This window comes from Haemaphysalis longicornis, unplaced genomic scaffold (assembly GCF_048455015.1).
Source record: "Haemaphysalis longicornis isolate Haplotype H1 unplaced genomic scaffold, Haemaphysalis longicornis Haplotype H1 scaffold_4, whole genome shotgun sequence".
NCBI lineage: Eukaryota > Metazoa > Arthropoda > Arachnida > Ixodida > Ixodidae > Haemaphysalis > Haemaphysalis longicornis.
In genome coordinates, this window is record NW_027526361.1 from 89,195,640 (window position 1) to 89,213,477 (window position 17,838).

Here is a 17,838-nt window from a genome sequence, read left to right on the forward strand (position 1 = left end):
ATCCGTAGCGGAAAGTGCGTGAGAAGTTACTAAACAGATGGTGCGAAAAAGAAAAGTACCGAATAGCGTTGACCGCGCATTACCAACAGATGATGGTCGAATCGACTCGCCGTGAACCGGTAGGCGTTATTTCGTTTTTGGGTTGAGCTTCGGGTTGAGCGTGCTCAAAAAATAACGGTTCGGATTAGGGTTCAGGTCAAACAAAAATACCGATTCGCTTCCGGTTTTCGGTTCGGTTCGGTTCCGGTTCGACACTTTGCTAAACGGCAACGAGTGATTGCTGCAGAGTATTTCAGTGAATGTCCAAGTAAATGGGCGGGTTTTTCATGCCCTCCCATACGAATCCGCCGTACGAGAAAAAGACGTAATCGCGAAGAGTGCCCACAGGATGTTATTTCATGTATGTTAGAGTAACCGCTGTTAAGATTGCGGTTTAGTAAAGGTAGCCACCGTTTTCCCCACACTCAGCATTTTAAAATAGTCAACTTGCAAGCCTAACAACAGTTGGCACACTAATAGTACTCAGCACAGCGTCTCCGCATCCGGCCTTGGGAGTAGCAAACGCAACGTTGTCTTTATTTGTTAGTTTCTCGTGTTAAAAAACAGGGCTGCGCTAATCCACTCCTTTAAAGCTTTCCACTTGTATGCTAACTCCACTCCCTTAGAACTTTCCCCTTGTATGTTAACTCCACTCCCTTAAAGCTTTCCACTCGTATGGTAACTCTACTCCCTTAAACCAAAGCTTTCAACTTTACGTTTGCTTCTTTCCTTTGGAAACTGTTGCACTCAAGCGGAGCAACTGGTTCGTTCTAAGCCCTTTTTTTATAAGTTCTTGGAACCACCTGGCGAAAGCGCATTTCTGTATATCAACCCCTTAGGCAGTATGCTTCGCTGTCTATCGGTCAATCGTTAAAGGGTCCGTGAAGACAAAATACAAGTTCGATTCACGAACAAAACTGTTTTGTACCGTCAACAATAGTACCAGCTTCTGACACGTATTCTAGATAATGAGAGAAAGCAGATACAGCAGTGGCACTTCCACAGCCACTTTACGGCAATGTCTCTATGACGTAACTGTCTTTTGGCTGAGCGATTGCCGGCCGCCAACCAAAGCCACAGCCAAAGAAACATGACTGGGCTATTGCTGTGGGATCTCTAGGCTGCGTTCCAATCCGCGGACAGCTTTCAGACAGCCTACTTAGCAGTCTAATTAGACGTCTACAGGAATAAGAATTGGGACGGTGCAGCGGTCACCAACGTTTTTAATATAAAAACGTTGGAGGTCGCCAACGCAGACAACCTCGTAGCAGACATGTTGAGAAACGCAAGCCGCAGGTTTCGTAAATGGTATCACCGTTATTATCAGAAACATTGTTATTTGAAAATTAAACAAAAGCGTCTTCACCACTACTAAATTATACTCAATATTTCAATAAAAGAACAAGTTAGTTTGTAACAACATTATTACACTAAAAGGTGGCGCTGGCATCACTTATTAGTTTACACAGGAAGGTAGCCTGCATCGTTGCTTACTTCGATGCTGTCTCTTCGAAGCGGTCTTCGTTGACTGCTTTGTGCTAATCCGAACGGGGCTTAACATGGCGGACTGTCCACGAAGGCGACAACAAGACCATCTAAAGGCAAAATTCGAACGCACCTTTACTTTCGTTTGATTGTGTGACTTGAATTCTGACGTGTTTTTACCGCACTAATAACGTTTCAACACACTGATAACGTGTTGTTAAAAAACACTGATATTTTTAGTGTTCCCCTCTATTGCGTCACTGCGCCCTCCATCGCGTCACAGCTGACGTCGTGTGGCGAGTAATTTGAAATGCTTTCAAAATGTAGCATTTTTTTTATTTAAAAAAGAGTCCCTGGTGGCATGAATGGAGCCTAGTGAGTTCCCAAAGACAAATTTTTTCAAAGTGAACAAAGGTGTATTTCGTATTGAGACCGGGTGCTGAGTGCTGCGTGTCCTTCGTGCCCCGTTGGCCCATCTACCGATGATGATGGTGGCGCTGACGAAGATGATGATGGTGGCGCTACCCCCCTTTAACGATCCTCCCCGCCAGTGGACGCTATTTGGCGAATCTGTTATTTGCGTCGCTTGACTAGCCGCTGAAGGAGTCATTGCCTTTTTGTTGTCGATTGCAGCCCCAGCAGCGGAGAATGCTGCGCCCATGACTGCACCTTCCACAATACGTCGACGTTTTGCCGGCCTGAAGACGACTGCAACTATCCGACCTACTGTTCGTATCCTTCGAAATGCCCCGGAAGCATTCCTTCGCGCAAGTTCCGCTTGCACTTTATTCATCCATGTATCCAATGCAGGCATAATGCAGTCAATTGCAGGCATAATGGCGAAAAGCAGACACGTGCTCTTCTGCAATGATTAAGAAGAAAACGTTCAGGAACCATCTCAACAAACTTTCAACCTGTTTCTCATACGCCATTGAATGTTAACTCAATATCAGTGCAGCATTCTTAAAATTATTTAACCTTTTGCCACATTGGGTACCGTTAGAACTATCTGACCGACATAAGTTCCTAAAGATAGCCACAACACACACAACCGCAAAACCATGTGCCGAGATTTACAAAGCTGTTCGCCCGTAAGATATCGCGAGACCAGTTTGCGATTAGCCCACACGCCTGCGTGGTTGGCTACTCGCGATAAGCGAGATACCAAAGGCACCTGATGAAAATTCAAATCTCCTCCGTCTAACGTTCGCGATGGTTGAAACGCGATGTTTTCTTGCGTGCCGAAATAAAATGGCGAAGTGCCAAAGTCAAAGCCGCTGCAATCTAAGTCAAAGCGTGAACGATAAAGGGCAAACCGTCTGAGAGTCCAAGCGTCCAAGCATCAACGATCAAAGAGCAGACTGCCTGCGACTCAAAGTTCAAATTCAGACGACAGCAAACGAATACCTCACGAGAAAGCTGAGCGCCCGCTCTCCCGCCGCAAACATCGTCGTCGTTCAAAGTTAAGCGTTCAAATTTGCTTTAAAACTCGAAGTGCTTCGACCATGCCCAAGTGGCGAAATCGCATAGACGTCAGCATCACAACGAGAGACCCGGGTTCGATTCCGGACCCATCATGATCACCATCATCATGTGCCCTCCCCTTGCGTAACGTTGGCTTTCCTGCAGTGCGCTTACGTAACGGCACCGCCATCAGTTAGAGCAAGAAAGCATCGCTTGAATAACATGCTGCTCTTACAATATCCTCGTGGCAGTAGCTGTGTGAATCCTGGCCCATAAGTGGGACTGCTGAGTGGTAATTCCTTTTGTGGGGACTTTTAAACGGCACAGCACAGTTCAGTCCCAAAACAACGCTGGGTAGTCCCAAGCATAGAAAGCGGAAGCTCTAACCGGCCCATTGAGAAAAGAAGCAGGCGTCTGGCGTCGTATACCAAACAGACACGGCTTCTTAGGAAGTGTTTCATAGCACGAGGCTTTCGGCACGACAGCAAATTCGGCAATAGCGAGAGGTGGTCGTCCACGCGACTACAAAGCAGATGGAGAAAGCGGGAAAACGCATCAGAACGAGCGGGCAGACATGAATCGAAATCCACCATTGTAGTCAACCCTCCCATGCGGCGGCGCGATTCGTAGGAGGCAATCGAAGACATTCGAAAGCTTTAAAGGGACAGACAACCGATGTTTGTGGAATACATGCCCTCCAGCTCATACGACAGCCAGCGTTTCATATACTGGGGTAACCGCAAGGAATTTCCAAATAAAATGGCAGAAATAATTTTAATTTTGCGCTAAAATTTCCGAAGTCTGAAACGTAACGACACGTAGTGTCTAAACGCGACGCTACGTTACGTGTCCCATGGCCTCCGAGATCCCCCTGCACGCATTTTGCTCGCGGTGTGGTCGCGAGCGGGGTGATCTCGGAGGCCATGCGTGTTCAAAGAACTAATTTGATTTCGACGGGTGATTCAAAAACCTCACGAAGGAATAGGAAAGGCTGCACATCATTGTTGTTTTAACCGGGGACACGTTTTTGTATACCTCTTTAATTCTCACGTGCAGTTAAAAGTATGTTTCCGCACGGCTCATTCTCGTGGTGGCCAGCATTACTCCTGGCGGGACACGCACGGCTGGTGGATCTAAAAATTCCGATTTCAACAGTTCTAGGGTGCTATCAGCAAAGCCGTTTCTGGTTAAGATGTTTTAAGTGATGTCGTTTCATTTGGGACAAAGAAAATATGCTCGAATAAAATCTGTTGTCTGTCCCTCTAAGACGGAACGCAAATTAGTGTCCCAAGGGACAATAATCCAAAGCCTTTCGACAACGCCAGGCGAAATCAGGGTGTCTCGGGCGTTTACCTGGGCGTCCATTCTTTCGTATTCGCAACCCGTGAGAAGTGATTACGGGCCTTCGAACCTACCGTAATTCACGTTTTTCGCACCTAATCGACACCTACAGGCTGTGAGGCACTCCTTGGGCCGAGACTACGTATTGAGGTAAAACACCTGGATATCTTTAAAGCACGCCAACATCTTCACACACGCGTCTTTTAGGTGCGGAGTACTTTAGGACCTCCCAATGCCCGTCCGCGTCCATCCGTGCGCACACCACCATCAAGCGAAAATCAAGCGAAATGTGATTTGAGCCGTGAGTTGCAGTTTCACTTAGGGAATAATCAAGGTGCAACTCACGGCTCAAATCGAATGGTGGTTGTGGTGCAAATCGGATGTCACTCGGGGCGCAACTTGGATGTCATTTCGAGTCCCCGTACTCCGCTCCCTCGCCATCGTCCAGGGAGTGGAGATGCTGCCATTTTTTTCGTTCTTCGCTTTTAGATTGAAAAAACGGTCGCTTTGGCGGGGTTTAACTCGCGTTCTTATGCTAAGCAGCGCACCTGTCTTTTTACTCGGTGCTGCAAAAACGGGCCACAAGGAAAGGGTTTGCGTACTCCCAAGAAGCGGTTATATGGGAGAGGGAGCGAATTCATTCGGTTAGTGACTTCTTATGAAAACCGTTCCGTTAAGGCATCTTTTTAAAATGCACTGATTCACATATTTCCACTCTGCCGCTGCGGTTGGGGAAGGCAGCAAAATAATCACAACATTGCTTTGACTCATCATTAAGGTAGCCTGCAAGTTACAACTGGGACTTCAGCTCATTGTGCTTGCAGCGTTGGCAGCATGGTCCAACGGGGTCCTAGATATGAGCTTAGCCCACATGAGTATTTTATGCCATTAAATTTTGTTCTCTCTCTCTCGGCAGCCGTGGCTGTATGGCGCAGGTTAAAGTCGTGGCGATTGTTCAATTCGGGCTGTCTGGTTGTTGCTTGAAATCAGCAAATATCTCCCACAGGGTTTTTTTTTTTTTTTTTGCTTCCATCAGAAAAACGGCCGCTGCGGTTATGAATTGAACCCGGGTAGCGCAGCACGAATTACTGGTCACTCATCCGCCACCGTGGGCGGTTAATAAGGGCCTTAACTTGGGGTCACCATAGCGGATCCAGCGGCACTTGTCCGGAGGCTGCCTGGAAGCCCGACGGGATACTGTGCAACCACGGCACACAGCTGTGTCACCAAGGCGACTGCACCATCTCAGTGTGTCAACGTTACGACCTCCTTCCCTGCTTTTTAACCGGAAGTGACGTCACGCCCTCCGAGAAGTGCCTCATTGCCTGCAAAGAAAAACGTACGACGATGTTTCTTATACGATGCATTCGTCCGCGTTTCTCCCACAGATCTTCACTGGAACTAAGATGCGTTAACATCCATGCTAACGTTCTTGCATGGATAACAGATTCTCTTTTGGCCATAAATCGATTTTCACGTGCTACCGACTGAAGTTCACCTCGCAATAGTGTTTAGTTGACGTTTCTCATGGCAGCGTGGTTGGCCCCTTACGCTATTGAGTTTATAATAATGACTTCCCTATGACTTAACATTCCGAGTGAGGATTTCTGGTGATTATAGCGTGGTATATCGCAGCATTTCATCTAACACTGGCCACCAAGCTCTTCAGTCTGACGTTGAATCTTTAAACACCGAGTTCTGATTGGATTTGTGAATCTGTCCAGGAGCATGTACTTGACCTGTTCGTCCTGTACGACTTCAACTGCGAAGTACCGTGGGCCGCATTTTCAGTCGAGTTCAGCATGGCAGAAATATATAACAATACGCTCGCATTATTCGCTGGGTCTAATGGAACAACCTTCAAATAGTGAAGACCAGAGACCAACTTCCGTCCATACCCTGCAGCCCCGCCAACGCGTCATTAAACGGATTTCAATAGCGGTTAAAATGCTTCGCTATCCCATCCAGGACAATTTAGCAGTGCTCTGTAAATGGCTTCGTGCAACGCCACGAGTGACGAGGTAGCTCGATACATGGACATAAATCAACGGAAAATGCTGCACTCATACTTGTCTATATTCTTTCGAATATGAGTTCGGCGTGCTTAGTTTCTGCGTTTCATCGGGGTCTAACGGCATACAACACAAGCAAGGAACTTCCTCGAGTTTAGTGCGTACTATGTAATAGAGGCACCGTTCACAGGTCGCACGTAATAGCCTTAAAGGGACCCTACAACACTTCTTTCAACTTTTTTTATCTTTAATGCTTGCAGAACGTAGTCACCCAACACATCCAGTACTTAGATTATGGGGTCGCAAAGTACTGCAGCCACAAATTACTGCTCTGTGCCCATCAGATAACTTGTAAACTCGCTCAAAAGATTTTTCTCTCCTTCCAGGTCATGACGTTCTTCGACGGCTCCAATTACGTCACTAAGGCCATGTAGCGGCGGTTGGCCGGTTTTCCTTCAGTTACAGCAATGAACGCTTTTCGATAGCAACTTTTTAAAATGCCACAAAAACAAAGCAGAATTGGAAGGCGTATCTGGTGCGACGAGCAAATGTGACGCCGTGGCACTCCGTGCTGGTGATAACTATAGCTTTCGCAGTGGTTCCAGACGCGAAGGAAAGAGTGAAAGCGCTTATCGAAGAAGTTGCAGGGTCAGGGGCCATTCAGACAAAATACGTTTGCTTTATTCAAAAGGCTAGTGTTTTATAGTGCTCCCAGCGCTTGTCCGGCAGCGAACGATGCTTTATTTATTAATTGAGAAAATAATCAATGTAAGTTAACATTTTTACTCTCCCTCGAAATCGTCTGTTTCGTGACGTCTGCGATGAGGTAACCAGGACAGGTCTTCAAGTGAACGTTAGTGCATTCTTAAGACTGCAGCGAACAGCCGAACACTTTTTTTTTACTGTCACTCCTCCTAGATGGCGCCATCATACTGTGCAGGGCCGCTCTCCGCCTTTCCTCTTTTTCTGACCATGGAGGGAAGATGTTTCTGACCGTATTTGCCCCTGGCATGTTTTCGTTACGGTGGAGGTAATCGTTTCGTGAAACACGGGGAATTCTCGACAAACAAGGTCACGTAAGACAATGTTGCTCACGCCAATCGGCCAGAGTTGTGTGAGACAACCCCAAAGCGCTGGACTTCTGTGCAGCTATAACAATTAGTGCGCGCAGCACCGACAGCAGTACGCACTAGTACTTATATGTTTACGTGTATTTTCGTAACTTTCATTGTTTACCTCACCATTTGTACTGGTATAAAATGAATATGCATTGCATTTGAGCGAAAATAGCTCTTTCTGGAAGCTTTTAAGCCCTGCCTAATTTGCGATAGCTTTTTCCGGCATCAGCCAATCTCACAGCTGTGCATATTACGTCATAGGGTCTACTGGGGGAAGTGAGCTAGTGAGTCGCATGCCATTCCCTTTTTTTCCTAATTATATAGCTTATTTCAGCAAAGTTTGCGTTAAAAGTAGTGTCAGTACGATTGTAACGAGGTAATCTTTCGAATGAACCAGGGGCGGTATTCTCGTAACTGTCCATTTTGAAAACGTCCCTTTTGAGTCCCTTTCGTCGTGACGTACTTACGGTTAAGAAGTAAGCGTTGGCAGTAGGTTTGTTGCGCTTGCGTTACGTCCCTTCCGGTTGTTTGCTTTTAGCCAATCAGGGCTTGCCAAAAGGGACACCTTTGAAAGGGACACAAAAGAGACAAAACTCGAGAATACCGCCCCATAATTGTGTTTTGTCTGCATGGCCCCTTTAAATATCCGGTACAACTCGATTCTGAATACTTGGTTCTGAATCCTCATTTTACGACCGAATGAATACACGTCCACCAAACACTAAAACATCATTTAAACTACATTCACCCAACTGCAGTTGCTACCCAGCTTTTTTGTTAAAGCATTTTCACAATAAAGATCACCGATAAAAGATTCTAAGTACGTTTCAAAACGCGGTGCAAATACCGAAAGCTAAGTTTTCGTTAAAGGTATAACCTAGCATCATGTCGTCCACCTTCCACGGAACCACGCCGAACTCATTAAAACCACCCGTCAAAAATGTACCTTGTACCTGACTAAATTGTTAGTTCACCCTCTGGTGAAACGAGCAATCGAATCTTGGCGGGCTCGCGGCCTCCCGTACATGGGAGGCTGACCACTTCCCTTCCCTTTCCCCTCAGCTCAAATAAACATGTTTTGCCGCCACCACCATCACCACCCTGTCGAAACAGTCGTCTTGCTGATCTAAGCAATCTCCTGCTGAGTTTTTAGTCTTCAATCCGGTCTTTGCTGGGTCGTGTCTCTTTTTTTTTTTTTTTGCTTGGCTTCGGTCGCATTGGTGCATTCGGTCGCTGATCCAATTCACAAGAAATAAATTCGGCGTCGAATCAGTAAGGGTTGGGTGGGTCTCGCAAGCACTCTCAAGTAATAAACTTTAGGCTGCCCCTGTCATTCAAGGCAATTCCGTACACTTTACTGCTGGAGTGGACTTGGGAACAGAATCTTGGCATGTAACCAACGCTAAAAGAAAACTTCGTTCAGGCAATCTCTGAAAATAAGCATGATAAAAGTGCAAAGTCTCCGATTAGGCATAAAACTTGCTTGAAAGACATAATAGCTCAAAATAAGAATAGGGTCTGGCATGTATTGCCAACAACTGAGTACATGGGGCCCATCCGGGTAGTAAACAGGGTGCACGGTTACCGAATACGGGACCAAAGCGCACTTTAATGTCATCTCGTGGCTCAGCCTAATGCAGCCGAGTGCCAAATCCTAGCCGCAAACGAAGCAGATTTGGAGAATTGAATTCACTTGCATACCATCTGACACAAAAATGTCATCTGCATTGTGGCACTAAGCGATGCATAACGTCATGCCTGGCAGAGCGCGGACCGAACTTCTGAGTGGATCATATGCCCGACATCGTCATTCGCCGAAATTGCATTGTTGGCTGCGTGAATTGGGCACTTGACTGCATCATGGTGAAGCTGGAGCACATAGTTGTCTTAAAGTCTACGGAAGGATAACTTAATAGTGGAGCGGGGGTGGGGGAACAAAATTGATCGATTTTTGGGCTGAACGCGCCGACGCTGCACAGGCGAATAGGCGCGTCGTAGTGGAGGGCTCCACATTAATTTTCACCACCTGTGGATCTTTAACGTGCGCCGAAATCCCGAACACACGGGCGTTTTCGCTCTTCGCTTCCTCCAGAAAAGCGGCCGCCGCGGACGAGAATCGAACCTGTGTCCTTGGGGTCTGCAGCATGACGCCTTAGCCACTGAGCACGGCAGGTATAGCGGGGGGATAAACCAATAAAATTCAGGGGCGAAGAATGACCTTGGGCATCACAGGATATAGGTGTGCTTGGAAGTCAATGGGAACGATCCTTCGACCTGCAGTGGGCACATATATAGGCAATTAATGATGAAAATCCTGAAAATAAAATGTGTGAATATTTTTTATTTGCTGTGAGCCCCCTTGTCTGTTGCCCCGGCCGTGGTTAGCACATAACCACTTTGGTGTGAGAAACCTACATTACTTGCAGTGCTTCCTTTTCATCTCTACACTGCCATCATCTTTAGCTGATGCGCCAGCACTTCGTCCTCATCCCTGTAGTTACTCATCATCATCATGCTGCTCGTTGCTGCTTTGCGCGAGCGTCGCAATAAAAGGTCGCCGTGAACATCGGCCTCCCGGGTAAACCTTTCCTGTCGATATTATTATTGTTATGTACGTTTTGTACTCCATTCAATATTCCAAGGGACGCGCTTCCAACTGTTGTATTTGACCCGATTCAACATTCCCCGTACTTGACATTCCGGACATTTCTTTTTTTCCGCAGAGCCAGGCAGCGAGTGCAAGGAAGCCTGCCACTTCGAGCGCATGCGCGACCTGTGCCACAGGAGAATGGAGCCCGGTGCCGCATGTGACGACCTGCGCGGCTACTGCGACGTCTTCCAGCGCTGCCGCCTTATCGACTCCGACGGCCCTCTATCCAGGCTGCACGGGCTCATATTCGGCGAACAGGGACTCACGACGCCGCTCCTGGTAAGAGCTCACGCACGTAGCTTCCTTGGGGGATGTCGAGGAACTATATTGGCACCAGGCGCTTGATGCGTCAGCGATTTCGTCGCCCGTCTCCGCGCCATCTTCTCTAGTATCCCTATCATTAATGTGCGTCCTGATGACAATCAAAACCACTCGGTTTGTCATCCTGCCGCAGAATCTTCTAGCGACGGAATAGAAAAACCGCAGGAACACACTCAAGAAGGATGACCTCCACAGCGACTTCATGTTGAAGCATATTAACGTGTTCGCAGCATTTTCTCCGTTGAAGTTCCTTCCGGAAGTCATCATGAAGGAGAGACATGTCACAGACAGCTCACTGTCATCATAAAATGGCGGCGATTGGTGGTTGAACAAATGTCAGCCGAGAGAAGCTGGCCGCATTTTATGCTCACTGGCCAATCATAATGAACGCGTATATGTGGGTTTCGCTGCTTGCAGCTGCTTGTACAAGGTGGAAAGTCTTTCTCTTCGTTGGTGGCATCTTTCTAGTGATTCTTTTGCTGGAACAGTGTGGTTATTCAATTGTGGTAGAGTGAACTAGAATATGGTAGAGCGAAGTAGAATATTCTAGTTCACTCTGTTTGCGGATATCCGCCGAAGAGCTCTCTATAAAAGGGTGCCAGGGGAAGGATAAATTTCATCGGCCCCTCGAAGAATTTCTGTGGCCGCCAGGCAGTGCCAGAGAGCGGGACGGAGTCCATGAGGCCCTGGGGTCCTACGCCTCAGGACTCATCCCGGCTCTCCGCTTTTTTCCCAGCTAAACTAAACTGTGGCCGTTTTTTTAAAGACGGTAGTCTTTCTTGGGCTACTTAAACCCAGAAATTTTGGTCTGTCTGTCTGTCCGTCAGTCTGTGACTCGATTCAGCCACCTGGTGAAATGTATACTGCGCAATAGTCTTATATACTCACAGCCAAATTTGAGCGTCTAAGCCCGGTTTATATGTTCATACTTGTCAACTTTGTTGAACATGAACAGGACATTACGCAAATACAAAACCGAAAATTAATATACAAGGAATATTTACAGTGTTCCTTTATTGAAAAAATTATGGATGCACGGTTTTTAGATAGCAAATGATATGGTACATCTACTGCAGAAAACCGCCGCTGCTGTTGCCCGCGCCACCTCCTGGCGGCATATAAAAAATTGACCGCGTATCTGCTCCTTTCGTTGCAAATGTCGTCAAAAGACGATAGTCTTTATCGACTTTTGCCAAGTAAATGCCTCCCTTCGCTTTACCGCTCACCTCTCATGTTGTTCCTCTTGAGTCGCGCTCCTCCCAAGGTAAAGACGCCAAAGGTTTGCTTAAATCATTTTAAATTTCCCGCGTTCCACTGCTCTAAACCGGGTGTCTCGATGCCAACGCTGCCGTACGGCGAAGACGCGCGTGAATCGAGGCGCCCTACTTCAACGTTTATAGAACCGCGTTTTTCTACTCCACGTGCGTTGCAAGCAGAACGTGAAACCTATCTAGTGGAACCTTTCGTAACTGTTGCCGGTTGATTTCTTAAAGGAGCCATGAAGAGAAAACACAAGTTTGGTTCATTCAAAAGATTGCCTCGTTAGAATCATACTGACACCACTTCTAACGTAAACTTCGCTCCAATAAGCTACATAATTAGGAAAAACGGGAATGGTCATGCGACCCACCAGCTCATTTCCCGCAACAGAACCTATGATGTCACATGAGCTAAGCTCTGCGATTGGCGGAGGCTGGCAGAAGCAGACGCAAATTAGGTAGACCTTACAAACTAGACGAACGAGCGATTTGCGCTTAAATTTAGGGCACATTCTTTACAAAGCAATAAGAATGATGGGACAAACAGTGGAAGTTACGAAAGCACATGTAAACATAGAAGTACTGATGCGTTCTGCTGTTCGTACTGCGCACAGCATGCTTGGTTTAGCTGCACAGCACTACGGGGCTTGGGGTTGTCTCAGACGACACTGGCCGATTGACGCAAGCAACGGTGTCTTACGTGACCCCATTTGTCGAGCGAGCACTGTTTCAGGGAACGAATATTTTCTCCCAGAACAAAAACAAGCCAGGTTTAAATGCGGGCAAAAACAAACCAAACGCTTGCCACGGTATGGTGGCGCCATCTAGGTTACGGAACGTAAAGAAACGCGGGAACAAACCAACACCGCTGTACAGGGTGGAGACAACCTTTGAACGGTCCCGTGCCGCCGCAATTGGGCCAACGGGCTCAACGCGTTATTCTTTTCGTTTCCCACGAGACCTAGCAACGCGAAACAGACAATATGATTCAAACTTCTTCAGTAAACCGCGTTGCGGCGATAATTTTAGCGCGATTTTGACACAATGACTTGCTTCGGCGGCGAGCGAGCAACCGAAAATGGCGGTGCCAGCGTATACGTGTCTCTACCCTGTACGGCGGATGCGTGAATGAAGGTATTCTAGGCTGCAGAGCGGTCGGTTCCTGTGATGTCATTTGGGACCACGAAAACGCACGGTTGAGCGGGAAAATCAAAATTTAAACCTAAATTGTTTAATTTCTCAGTGAATAAAGCACCGTTTGTATCCGGACAAACGCTGGGGGCACTATAAAACACGAAATCTTTCGAATAAAACCAACTTGCATTTTCTCTTCATGGCTACTTTAAAATGGCGCCAGAAGCTATAGTGGCGCGGGCTACAGCAGGCGACGGCGGGGCGAATTTTTTTTTCTGCAGTTGATGAAGTATTTAATTTCACAAAAGTCAAGCATGTATGATTTTTTATAGGTAGTGTCTATTATCCCGGCAACCGGCAGAATTACCGTCAGACATTTCTCACGGCAGTCGCTTCTTATTGGCCAAGCACGCTATGCGGAGATTCAATCTGATAAATATCCCCCTTAAAAGCCGCGTTTGCATCTGCCCCTGTAGCGCTGTGGTATAGTGCTGGGTTTTAAACGAGGAGGCGCTGGTTCGAGTCCGACGTTGGGATGTGTTTTTCTTTTTAGCTTTCGGAATTTTTTCGTCATCGTGATTTTATTAGTGCTTTTTTACTCTGGTTTTTACTGTATCAAGATATCGACGCATAGGACTTCTACAATTCGTTGGATTACGTTTAATAGAGGTTGTGTTCTGTGTTGTTGCGCTGGGTTAGATTAGGTTTGTTGCACTGTGGCAGGATTTGGGTAGGTTATGACACGTTCGGTTAGGTTACGTTAGGTTCGGTCAGGTTATCTTACGTTAGGTTGCGTTGGGACGTAATATTATTCAGCAAATTTTCGGCCAGCCAGCTTTTATGGAAACTGCCGTGATAATTTCTCGGAGGTAATTCTCACGGCGGCCGTGAGATTAGACGCAGCCTTTTTTATAAAGGCACACTGCAAATATCACTTCTGTACTAATTTGTTGTCTTATATTTGCGTAGTGTCTTGTTCTTCTTCAACAATGCTGACAAGTATGAACATTACACCGGACTTAGACGGGTAGATTTAGCTGTGACTATGTAAGACTATTGCGCAGACATTGTTTTACTTTGGCCGGGTGGCTGAATCGAGTCAGACAGACAGACAGACGGACGGACAGACAGACAGACAGACGTACAGACAGACCAAAATGTCTGGGTTTAAGGAGCCCAAGAAAGACTATCGTCTTTAAAAATCACGTGGCAACAGCAACGAAATGTTCCATTAGCTAGGTTCCACGTTCTGCTTGGAACGCACGTGGACCACGGCAACGCGGTTCTATAAACCTTGAAGTCGGTCACCTCGATTCACGCGCATCTCCGCCGCACTGCAGCGCTGGCATCGAGGAACCCGGCCTGTAGCAATGGAACGCGGTAAATTCAAATCGCCTTGAGCAAACCTTGTTTACCTTGGGATGAGCGCGACGGAACAGGAACAGCATGAGAGGTGAGCGGGGAAGCAAAGGGAGCATTTCCTTGGCAAATGCTTACATAGACTATCGTCTTTTGACGACATTTGCAACGAGAAAGAAGCAGATACGCGGCCAATTTATTTTTTTTGTGTGTGTGTGTGTGTGTGTGTGCTTTTTTTTTTTTTGCCCTCGTGTTTTAGCGTTTAGCTTGTATATATTGCACATATATGTCCTGTTAGACCTGTGTATATGTTTATATGTATCCTCCCCTTCTCTCTCTCCTCCTTTTCCTGTGCAACTGTGTTACCCATTCCCCACGCCCCCCCACACCAGCAGGCGTTCCGGTGTCCACCCTTAGGTGGGGCAAACTACGCCTGCTGGTGGTCTTTCCTTTCCTTGTTAAGAATAAATTCATTCATTCATTCACGCAGAAAGTTTTTGATAACATTTTTTTTATTCCTAATGACTCATGTTGACGATCCTAGTCAACTGGATTGCCGGTTTCAGAAATGACTGGTGGTCAGTCACAAATTTCCCAAAATCACGGGAACAAATGAAAGCCCCTTTCTTAAAAGAAAAATGGCAAAACGCGAAGCTTTCTCTATGCACAGTCAAATGAAAGTCCAGAATTTGAACTGCCAAAGTACAAAGCAGAAGTGAACTTCAACTCAGGCAAAGTCCAAAGCCAACCCCGCTCAACGAAACCAAATGAAATTCTGAGCGACCCGATGATGCAGCGTTCATAATCATGAGCGATTCTATTACAATGCGAATGTGTCTTCAAATGCTGTACCGCGTCGTGATTTGTGTGTAAGAACCTCCTGTTGTCTACGTGTGCGCTGTGGTGGATGTGCCTTTGGGGAAACCCATTGTGTAAAGGTGGCTTACCTGCAGTGCGTTTTGGCGTAACTACAACGCCATCAGAGGAGCATAAAAGCTTCGCTTTAACACCGTGTCATAATGGCACAATCGGGTAGACGTCAGCTTCATAACGCGAGGCACCCTGGTTCGATCCGACGACTGGAAACATTTTTGTTTTTCTTGAGGCACTTGGTTTTAGGGGCGAAGCCCCGTGGGGTCCTGGGCTGTCGGCGTCTCCCGTCGTCGTCGTCATCATATTATGCAGTCACTGTACTAATAAAACACAGGGACACTTGTTTTCCAATGCCTCGCGCTACCACGTAACGAGTACTAAAGAGAAGCGTATAATGGATAAGAACCGGTTCAAAATAAGCTAACATGATTTAACGATTTGTGTAGCGCTCCCTGTCGGCTTCAGCAATCGTCAAGAACAAGCGAAAGCTGCTTGTAGGCGGGTTACAATTTGTGTTACACTCATATACCCACCGCCTCTCGACGTTAGGCCTGATCTGGTTCGGTGGTCGGTCGAAGCAAGATATGCATAGTTCCCTGGTGCCGGGGTCTCGTTGATCACCGAGGAGGTCAGGCGCGGGCATTGCACTGCGCTCGCGTTGATCACTGACACTAACCCAAACTGGGGCAGGCCAATTGCTTAAATCCGGTTCAACGCAAGAGAGGGCGCCACCGCCTCACAAAGCGCGCGATTGATCGTCCCACCAGCGCTTCTCTGGCGTCCAATTAGCACGCGCCATGTGGCAAAAGGGTTGTACCATCTTGGAATACACTGAATGCTTCACCCTTGCCCAGGTTTCACGTCAGTGGAGATGGCCCGGCATTTTTTGGAGCACCAATCACGAGTTTGATGTGGCTTTGTGGAAACCCATTGTCTAAACGTGGCTCTTCTGCAGTGCGTTTTGTCGTAACTACATTGTCATCAGTGAGGCATAGGAAGCTTCATTTTAATAAATTACAATTAAACTCGTATGTAACGAACCTCTATGCAACAACTTCCTGGATTTAACGAAGTTTTTCCATTCCCCATTGACACCACCATTGACTGACGCCCATGTGTTTACGACCTATATGTAACGAAGGCGTCGCAACCGTTAACCTCGATGTAACGAATTCTCCAGGCTGCTGAGTCCTCGTTTTTTCTCTTTTTATGAAAAATCGGCTGGAGAAATATACTACATTGGCGAATTTCGCCCGCACAGCGTGTTGGGGCCACGTTTGAGTGCGGTGTCGGCCTGCTTGTCGGCGTGTAGTCGTGCATCTGCACAGCTATCTGTGGTGTCGGTTCATCGGTAATGCGTTCTGCTGCCCGAAAATAAAAACTTGTGTCTTTTTAAGCCAATTCTCCCAATTTTAAATGCTGTCTCCGGCAGCGAGAAAGAAGAGCGTCGCAACCCGCATCCCAGCTAGAACCCTCTCAACAATTTTGAGTGCGGAAAAGAGCATCAAGTTCGCAAAAAGGGGCCCCTTGAGCGTAAGTTCAGTTCTTGAAACGCGTTAAGGCACCGAAAAGTAGTGCCAAACGCAAACGTAATGCTTAAGTTACGTTTCCGAATACGAGGGTGCGTGATTTTGCATCTTTGGCGTTCTGTGTATGGGCTAAGCTCGTGAGAAAGCTGCAGACGCAGACCACGCAGTTTTTCTCTGTGAAATAAATCCTTGAAGGGTGAATTCACTGCCACTGATGTCCATCGTTTTGGCTTCGTTTATGCTTCATTCCCACGAGCCCTAACTCGAAACCTGCATCTAACGAAAACCTGCATCTAAAGAAAAAAATGTCAATTTTTGTCAACTTCGTTATATCCTGCAGGTTTAACTGTATATCATGCATAAAATACAGCGCACCCTAAATGCCACGATACGTATAGCTTCGTATCCACTTGTGTCAGTCGTTGCACAGTGGCTTCGCGTGCTTGTCGCAAAAAGAAACTGTCGAACGCGGCAGTTAAATAGCTGCGACTCTGTGCCCTCCTCCGCAGCGTTACTGGTACCTGACCCTCCTGGCTCTGGTGGGGACTGCCGTCGTGACGCTGGCAGCGCTGCGTGTATGCACGGTGCACATCTCAAGCAGCAACCCACAGCGACCACCCCGTCGCACGCTCACCGACACGGTGATCCACCCCCTCGACTTCATGAAGGACTTTCTGCACCTATGATAAGTCGGAAAACTGACGTAGTGGGACTTGCGGCAGTCTGAAAATCGGGGGCGTTACAAGCTGATTCCATGGAACGCATCCCTGTGACGCCGCGAAAATTTACTCACTGACACACGCAATGTATTAAGTGTTCTAATAGCGCGTTCTTATACCCTTAGTTTATCTTCTAACGGCACTAACGGGGACAGGCTAAAATCCTATACCATGACCACTTTGTGTGCGACAGGCGCATTATTCACATATGTGAGAATTCATTTAATTTGCCCATCGCATTGACATTACGGGTGTACAATTAATAGCTATGACTGAGAGCTTTCATGTGTGATTACGATGTGCGAGCAATGCGAAGGCGCCAAGAACGCAGCTATTAATAGAAAGCTTACAATTATGACGTCAGTTTTTTTTTTTTTTTTCTGTCTCTGGCTTATTTCGGTTTTCAATAAAACTGAATGGTTTATACATCTGTATTTGGTGCAGGCCAGAGTTGAATGTTTGGTTTGCAATACGAAAGCGAAGTTCACTACCCGAAAAAAAAAAAGACCAAACGAAAGCGCAACTCAATGTCAAC

At 46.9% G+C, this 17,838-nt stretch overlaps 1 protein-coding gene across 1 annotated transcript in view; it reads left to right on the forward strand.

Annotated features, from left to right (window-relative positions):
- LOC144180429 (disintegrin and metalloproteinase domain-containing protein 10-like) overlaps nucleotides 1–17,636 on the forward strand; it is a 46,239-nt gene extending 28,603 nt beyond the window's left edge. The window contains exons 6-9 of the mRNA XM_077708772.1: nucleotides 2,158–2,256; nucleotides 5,478–5,668; nucleotides 10,183–10,388; nucleotides 17,094–17,636. Coding sequence (XP_077564898.1) covers nucleotides 2,158–2,256; nucleotides 5,478–5,668; nucleotides 10,183–10,388; nucleotides 17,094–17,270 — 673 coding nt within the window. The 3' untranslated portion in view covers nucleotides 17,271–17,636. The remainder of the gene's footprint in view (nucleotides 1–2,157; nucleotides 2,257–5,477; nucleotides 5,669–10,182; nucleotides 10,389–17,093) is intronic.
- The last annotated feature ends 202 nt before the right edge of the window (nucleotides 17,637–17,838 follow it).